This window comes from Rhinolophus ferrumequinum, chromosome 16 (assembly GCF_004115265.2).
Source record: "Rhinolophus ferrumequinum isolate MPI-CBG mRhiFer1 chromosome 16, mRhiFer1_v1.p, whole genome shotgun sequence".
Lineage (NCBI taxonomy): Eukaryota > Metazoa > Chordata > Mammalia > Chiroptera > Rhinolophidae > Rhinolophus > Rhinolophus ferrumequinum.
In genome coordinates, this window is record NC_046299.1 from 30,367,129 (window position 1) to 30,376,026 (window position 8,898).

General features: G+C 44.1%; 1 protein-coding gene across 1 annotated transcript; it reads left to right on the plus strand.

Annotated features, from left to right (window-relative positions):
* Positions 1-304: 304 nt before the first annotated feature.
* Positions 305-4,913, plus strand: PPP1R3C (protein phosphatase 1 regulatory subunit 3C). The gene is made up of 2 exons (XM_033131197.1): positions 305-432; positions 2,442-4,913. Exons 1-2 carry the CDS (start codon positions 419-421, stop codon positions 3,379-3,381), a joined length of 954 nt encoding a protein of 317 aa, XP_032987088.1. The 5' UTR covers positions 305-418; the 3' UTR covers positions 3,382-4,913.
* The last annotated feature ends 3,985 nt before the right edge of the window (positions 4,914-8,898 follow it).

Here is an 8,898-nt window from a genome sequence, read left to right on the forward strand (position 1 = left end):
CTCCAAAGGCATCTCCTTCCCGGGAGCCGGCTGAGCTGGCGCCTCGCCTGGGTGAGGTTTGCAGCTTTCTCCCCTCGCCAGCACCCGCTACGTGCGGTGCTGCCGTCGCGTCTCCTCGCCCGGGGCTAGCTCAGTCAAGGGGGTGGGGGAGTCCCCAAGCACCCCGCCCCCCGCCTCCAGCCCTGCAACTCCAGCACCACGGCGGTCACGTACTCCCCGCGAGGGCTCGCGCCCCAGCTGGGCGCTGGTTGGTCCGAGGAGTTGGGTCACGTGGTCAGGAGCAGATAAGGGGGGCCCTCTCCGGCGCCGCACCCACAATCCGCCGGAGCTGCCGCCCAGCGGGGACAGCTGGGAACCGGGTGCGAGTTTGCGCAGGCAGCGAGTGCCACCTCCTTTGGTCCGCTGCCCTCTCTGCCTAATGAGCTGCACCAGGTAGGTTCACTCGGGACGAGAGGGGTGCGCGCCGCTGCGGGGAGATTGGGCTGCGTTTCCCTTCGGTCCTCTCTGCAAATGGAGACTCCACGCGAGGCCAAGTGGACTGACTGTTGTGTTGAATCTGGCATCCGGGAAGCCTCGGAGGTGTAGAGATTTGCTCTGTGTTTCTTAGGCGGAGCTGATTTTGGTAATCCGCCTCTTAAACCAGAAGCTGGTTTAAGGAGTCAGATGTAGTAGTGATTCTATTATGGACTGTTTGTTATCTCTTGGTCCTGCACAGATGTCCCAAGGCTTCTTAACTTGTGGGAACAACACTTTGACATTGCTGGTTGTGTAGTGTAGCATGGGAGAAAAACTTCAGGTCTATGATTCGTCCCCATCCGCTCTTACCACGGTTGGCCATAGTAAACGCAGTCTCAGACTTTGAGCAAATGATGATTTTTGAACTCTTGGTCAGGACTTAAAATTCCAGGGAAATCGCTAAATTCTAAAACTGTCTTTCAATAAGTGCAAAAAATAAATTACAAAGCAAACCCACAAAACAAACCTCACACAAAACTACTTTAAATCGCTTCCTTAGACATAACTTGGCAGAAAATTTCTCCAAAAATCCTGCCTGTTAACTATTATTAGACCCACAAATATAGCTGCAGCTTTCATTTGTTTGTTCGAAGTTTATATGTCTTCCAGAAAAATCCAAGGACTGATAAATTCTGTGAATGTCCTTTTATTATTCGTTTTGTGATAATGACCATTTGCCTGCATGTTTAGAGCTGCTGTGAAGAGTTACTAAGAAATGTCATAGACAATATACACACACCTCTTATCGGTAAGGCTAGGATAGGGGGAAAAAAGTCCATAAGCTTGGCAATATGTACTGAGGGCTAAGAGCCAGGAAAAAAACAAAACAAAAAATCTTGATCTTGATGGACGCTTCTTAATTTAATATTGCTGAGCATAGTTATGTTTAAATTTTTAAAGAGCTTTATTATCTTGCTAGGTATAAATATCCATTGCCAAAACATTAGAAAATGCCAAAAAAAAAAAAAAAGTACCAAGACAATAGATCACCTCCAATCCTATCACCCAGAAATAATTAACTTTTTGGTGTATTTTCTATTGTTTTTATACATTTACAAGTTCATACATATATAATATATATTAAAAACAGTCCAATTTTCAGGTAATCAGCTTTTTCTTCTTAAGTATGCACTCGTCATGGATGTCTTTCTATATGAAACATAGATTCTATGTCAGGTTTTTCTTTAAGTGCATTCATTGCTAGCTTACATTTCAATTGGTCCTTTGTGGGAAATGAGGAAGAGAATGATAACCAAAGTGCAGATATAATAACCCCCCTGACTTCACGCTTTCCAGCTTTCTCACTCTCAAAACTGTTTCATGAGAATTTTTATTGCTTTTTTTTTTCTTTTCAAGTGGGTTACCTTTTCAGAGAAGGGTGATCAATTCAGCAGCAAAATCAGCAAAGCAGCCAGAGAGAGCACTGAGTCTGGAACTTTGGTTCCAGAACCTGTCTGGTCATTAGCATCACCAGAGAAGCTTTAAGAGCATATGTATCTCTTCATCTTCACCCCAGAGGTTCTGCCTTAGTGGCTCTTAGTGCTAGGAATCTGCATTAAAGAGAAAGAAAGCAAGAAAGAAAACCAGCTCCCTAAGCCATTATGACCAGACAGGTTTGAGAAGCCCTGGTTGAGAACAGAGCCAGTGGTTTTTATAGCTGTATTAAAGATTATATGTTCCAACCTTTTTATTTCTCAGATGCTGAAACTGAGACACCCTCCCCCCCAAGTGTTTTAAGCTGTTAATCTATGACCTTGTGGCCAGTCAAGGGTAGAGCTGTCTAATATTTTCTTTTGCTACATATGGTAGCACCTTCCTGATACATGCGGGCTATAATTTAGCCAACACAAAAATAGTATATATTTGGGACCAGGGGAAGAACATTCCAGATCCAGGTGATAACCCTTCTTCTTCTTGTATTCCAGGATGATCCAGGTCTTAGATCCACGGCCTTTGACAAGTTCGGTCATGCCAGTGGATGTGGCCATGAGGCTGTGCTTGGCTCATTCGCCACCTCTGAAGAGTTTCCTGGGCCCTTATGATGACTTTCAACGACGAAATTTTGTCAACAAATTAAAGCCTCTGAAACCGTGTCTCAATATAAAACAGGAAGCCAAATCACAGAATGACTGGAAGCATTCGCACAACCAAGCCAAGAAACGGGTTGTGTTTGCTGACTCCAAGGGCCTCTCTCTCACCGCCATCCATGTCTTCTCTGACCTCCCAGAAGAACCAGCGTGGGATCTGCAGTTTGATCTCTTGGACCTTAATGATCTGTCTTCGGGCTTAAAACTCCACGAGGAGAAAAACTTGATTTTAGATTTCCCTCAGCCTTCGACTGATTACTTAAGTTTTCGGAACCACTTTCAGAAGAACTCTGTGTGTCTGGAGAACTGCTCTCTGCAAGAGCGAACAGTGACTGGGACAGTGAAAGTGAAAAACGTGAGCTTTGAGAAGAAGGTTCAGATCCGTATTACCTTTGATACTTGGAAAAGCTACACCAATGTGGACTGTGCCTACATGAAAAATGTGTATGGAGGCTCAGATAGTGACACCTTCTCGTTTGCCATTGACTTACCCTCTGTCATTCCAACTGAGGAGCAGATCGAATTCTGCATTTCTTACCATGCTAATGGGCAGGTCTTCTGGGACAATAATGAGGGTCAGAATTATAGAATTGTCCATGTGCAGTGGAAACCTGATGGCGTGCAGACACAGATGGCATCGCAGGACAGTGCATTCCACCGGGTGCCACCCAAGACTGAGTCAGAGCCAACAATCTTTGGCAGTCCTAGGCTGGCCAGCGGGCTCTTCCCAGAATGGCAGAGTTGGGGGAGAGTGGAGAACTTGGCCTCTTATCGATGAATGAAGCAACCTAGTGACTGGTCTTGGCCTGTCAGAGTCCCCATGTAATCCCAGGTCTATATTGCTCAATATTAGGAAGTCTTAGTTACTTTCCTTCAGTAATTTAGGTTTGAGCTTTCGAGACCTGGCTACAAAAAAGATAGCCACTTAAGAATTTAGTGTTGGGGTCTACATGGATGATGCTACCCAGTTTGGCTGTGGAGGATCCAGTAATAGCCTGGAACCCCACTTTCATAAAAGTAATATGTTATCAATGCCATTTCTCCTTCCCTCTCAATTCACAAGCTTTCACATTGAGGAAAGAAAGGTTGAGGAAAGCCAGTTGATGGTGATGGAAAGCTGTGTTAGTGGTATGAGGAATGTCTGAAAAGTGTTTATAAAGGGTTCTGTAGCTTAAGTCAGAATAAGAGCGGGAGGTCTGATACTTAACCGTTGGTGAGAAAAATGTAAGGTTATTTTGTGTTTTTAAGTTGGTTTTACAGTTCTCTCCTGGGTAAATAATTTGTAGAGAGGAGAAAAATATCCATTCTATGTATTCTTGTGGAGAAAAACCAAACTTTAGGGGTGTTGGGGAAAGGTGGATTATATAACTCTGGAGAATCAACATTTTAAGGGAAGCCTTTCTGTTCAAACATGATGTATCAAAAACCATGATTTGGGGAAACTCGAAGCAAATCTGGTTTTGCAATTGTCATGTTATAAGTGACTTTGTTTGTGACGAAGACATCATGCTCGGGTTCTCAGTATAGAATGCTGCTTAACCAAAAAGACATGCCGGTGCCAATGGCTAACAACTTGTAGGGACTCTATGTCATGTCAAAAATAGCTCTTTGCAAGTGCCTTGATTAAGCCAGAGTATTGTAGTTGCTTAACCCAAATATCTGAAGGGTCATCTGATGACTCATGAGTGTCTGGCCTCATAAGAAGGTCCACTCTGTGTACTGGCATTCCTCCTGCAATGCTGTTGTATCTTCGAGAGTGTTGTCAGTGTGCACAGCTCACGTCCTTCATATTGAAGGTGACTTATTTTTCCACCACGCTTTTTCGATGTGATGTTGGAAGTGAGGACTGACACTGATTCTCAGTTCAAGAATCAAGTACCTTGCACATGAAAGTAGCAATCTGTTTTCTTTCCTATAGTCCTCTTATTGTTTTAAGTCTTTCTACCAATTCCTTTGAAGTCAAAATACTTTTTAAAATAGATGTGAAGTGTTTTGGATGTGTTATAATGTATTGGTTTTGAGGTGTGCATAAATCCATTCTGTAAGAGCTCAAGGACAGGAGTCCCTGAATGTTTGCTTCTGTCATTGTGCAGGTCCATTGAGAGATGTTCAGAGAATGCAGTTAATTTTAACACGTGTGATCTGCTATGCTGGAAAAGTGCTATTGGAATAACTGCTGTGACAGTATTTGAAATACCCACAATTTTGGCTAGCACCCACAATTTTTCTACTCTAAATATTTCACTCTCCTATAGTTATGCTTAGTGAACTTCTCACTTTAAAAATAAAAGTGTTTGATATGAGATCTAAGTATGTTGTCTTTATCAGAGCCATAATTGGTTAAAAAAGAAACCATGAACTGGGATTCTCCTGTTTTAAGGACAACTGAGCAAGATTAGTTTGGATTAAGAATTGGACTCACCTGAGGATATTCGCATGGTCCCAGTCTTGTGGGTGACTTCCCACCACCTCATCACTGGGGCTGGGATCCAGGGGCAGTGACTTGAGCTGCTGCAACTGTCCCCGTGTGTGCTCACTGCGCATCACACATACTCTCTGCTGGGTCAGGGTTATTTGAGAGGCACTTTTCAGCTTTAAAATAGGAATAGAGATGGTGTGGGAAGGGCTGGAATGGCTTCTGCCTCTTGAGCTCAAGCAAGGGGCAAAGCTTGGAGCTGCACAGAGGGCATAGGGAGGGGGCAGCAGGCATCAGCCCTAGACTGAAGGGACAGGCTCAGTTCTTTGGGGTGAGAAGCAGCAGGTTTTTGAACCTAAGCTGTAGTTTCAGTTCTTGCCTAAAATTCCAGAAAGAGCTTCTGCACCCTGTATCTAAAACGTAAGGGGAAATAAGTGAGCAACCTACTAGGAAAGCCCAATTATGAGGACCAAATATTATCATCGGAACATCCTGTTCAGCAGAAATTGTAAACTATAGGCCTGCAGGCTATATCTAGCTGCAGATGTATTTTGTTTGACACAGGGGCTTTGTTTTGTTTTTCTTCTTTTTAAAAACAATTTATTGACAAAATTAAACAGCAGACTACATTTTTAAAAATCTATACTTTTTCCTTGAAAAGTTGCAAGATCTTTCTTTATAGTGACATCTACCTGGAGTTGAATAGTAGCTGCCCCTTTAGATGAGGCACACATCCCTACATGGAGCGTCCTGCCTTATGTTGTCAAGAGTTCCCACCTACTGCTTCACTCTCTTAGACTATCTGCCTGACCTCTGTAGGCATTGGAGTTCATCACCCTTGTTTTGTTTCCTCTGGCTTTCTATTCATGCCGATGGTTGAGTGAAGGAGAACACCCTCTTCCCATGGGATGGAGAACAATAAAATTTGGGTCCAATGGGGCCCTTTAGACCATGGAACTCCAGTGCTTAACTTTACAAAGGAAAGGGATAGTGACTTGTTCAAGGTCCTGTGCCAGGTAGAGTAAGGCTGAAAGATGAATTCCAGGCTGCACTGTGACTTCTTATGTAGTGTTTTCCTGCTTCACACTTCCACTTCACTTCCCGGTGACCCTCCTTTGTAGTTGCCACCTTTCTTAAAGAGGGAGTGCTTTCCAAGCAGGCATGACTCTGGTCAGCTCTTGCTGGTTGCCTGTGCCAGCTTGACCCAACGCAGGATTGTCCCCAGGCTGCATGTGAATGACTGAAGGAGAACTTGGTCAAAGAACAGGGTGTTCCTGAGTGTTTACTATAGAACAGGCTCCAGTGCAGGCCCAGGTCACTCACTGCCTGTGACCTGCTGGGGACTACCTGGTAGGAACTACAAAGCAATCCGTGGTTGTTTGCTGCCTGTGCTAAACCTGGAGGTGCGTGGGAAAGGTCACGCTGCAAACTGAGGACTACTGTCACCAGGACTGGGGCTGGGGTAACTCCACAAAAATCCAAGACACCCTGAGGCCTGCTGCCACCTGCCGGCTCCCTTAAGGTTCAGCCACTATAATGCCTCGTGCGGTAAGCAAGTTGGATGAGGCAGGGTCTCAGGGAGTCACTAGAGTGGGAGGAGTTGTGGTTACCAGGTTAATGTAAATTCTGGTTTGGTGCCAGTGCTGAGCCTTGAGCTACTCAGCAAAAGTCTGAGAACACACTGAGGCCCGTTGCTGCCCACCTGGGGCCTGTGGACTCCGATAGTTTTCCAAGAAAGAGTGCAATATGGGCAGGGCTAGCTGCTCACACAGAAAGTGCCTCCAGCATTGGGAGAGTTGGATAGGGCGGGTTCCTAATGAGTCAGCAGTGTGGAGCAGTGGAGCTCACCAGACCAATAGGATTCAGACTTGGCCTGTGGGGGAGGGCTCAACACAGGAAAAATGGCGTCCACCTGCCAGCTGCACGGGAGAAGTTCCCCTCACAGGGAAAACTGCAACTGTCGCCAGCCCTCCCCCTGAAGACACACACCTCAGTCTGCCCCTCCATATGTCTCCGACACCCCCTGAGTTACTGTCCCTTCACTGGAGCCCAAGGTGAGTGCCTGCGAGTGAAATAGTCTGTGTGGGAGACATCTGGGTTTCTCATCCCACCTGGTTGGTCAGAATCACCACTATTTTTCACAGCTAGATGTTGTGGGGGCTTCTCTTCCTGGTACCAGTATTCTGGGCGGAGTCTGGTGTGTGGCTGGGGTCCCTCGCTCCTCTGGGGGGAAACACCACGGCTGAGATAACTCTCCTGCTTCTCAATCACAACATGGAAGTTTCGGGCCAGCCCATTTCACATCTCTGCCAGTCTTGACGTGGCTTCTTTTTTATATCCTTAGTTATAAAACTTCTGTTTGGCTAGACTTCAGATGATTCTCCAGGTTGATTGTTCTGTAATTTAGTTGTGATTTTAATGTGTTCACGGAAGGAAGCAGGCACAGTGTTTATCTATTCCGCCATTTTGGATCGCTCCTGAATATGTAGATTTTTAACAAATCTATCTATATCTAAATCTAATAAGGGAAAGCAAGGGAACAATAAGTAGAATTTGGCATAGTGGTTACTTTTAGTGGAAGAAGATGGAGGAAATTGGGAGGGTACAGAGAAGGATTCAAAAATATTCCTAATATATTCTTAAGTAAAATTTTCTTGTATATACATGACATTATTTCATATGTATTTATGCATATATTTTATATATGTATACATATATATGTGTAATAAAATTTTAAAACAGGTTTTATTAGTACCTATAAGTACAGTAGAAACTTTTCCATTTGCATCCTATATATAACTTTGATTTTCTTTTCAATATTTTTTTTGAGGGGTTAGGAGTGATCTATTCCCTATATAACCATTAAGAATAATACATTGTTTTGGAACATCTGAGTTTTGAAAGCATTGTTCTACCAGCCTTTGGGATGTGGTTTGAATTCATGACATTGGACTATTTTTGTGTGCTTTTCCAACCTTTTTTGGAGATGCTAGATTTTTGTCAAGCTGAGCAGTAGTTTCCTTTATGTTCTCATTGCTGCTACAAAAACTAAAATTAAAGCTGAATCCTTAGGTGTTTCTGTTAAGGACCAGCTGTTCTCTAGGTTCTTGGTGCTTACACCTGGGGTTCTAGGTGAAAGAAAGGGAAATCCAATTTAACACAGTAATCACCCTCCCTTAACATTCTAAATAGCACTGGTGGAGTGGAAAGCCCTTTGCTGGTACCACCATCTACAAATATAGGCAAATACACCACCCTGCCTTTCTGATTTCTAGCACAATCTCTCAGCCCTTATTTATTTACACTAAGAGTACATCAAACCGGGGTAGAGAGAGGCACCCTCCCGTCTTGGGATCAGTTCCAACTACATTGTATTATCATCTAGTCTCAGCATTCTTGGAAACAATGATCAGGTCACACCTATGCCAGAAACTCGCCATTACAGCAACAAAATATTGTATATAGATGCTACGTATCCCAAAAGGATACAATCAGAACGATAGCCATTGGGGCTCCTGGCTGTTTGCTGGGACAGCTGCTCACAGTCCCTTTGCCCCACGCATGCTCTGTTAATGGATCTAGGGATCAACAGCTCATGACAGTGTGAGTCCCCTGAGTCAGAGGAGCCATAAGTCACCTGCACTTACTTCGTCCAACAGATATTTTGTCCCAGCCATTTAAAATGTTAACCAGATTCAAAGTAACTAAACACGGCTGTAACCAGAGACACACACAGACTCAAATTTCCAGTTATGTACACTGTTGGATATGCAACCTTCAAAATTCATCTTGGGATGTACCCTAGTTAATTATCTATCTATAAACTACTTGTTCATATGTCTGCCTCTGGCTTTAGGATACATTCCTTTCCTTGTGAAA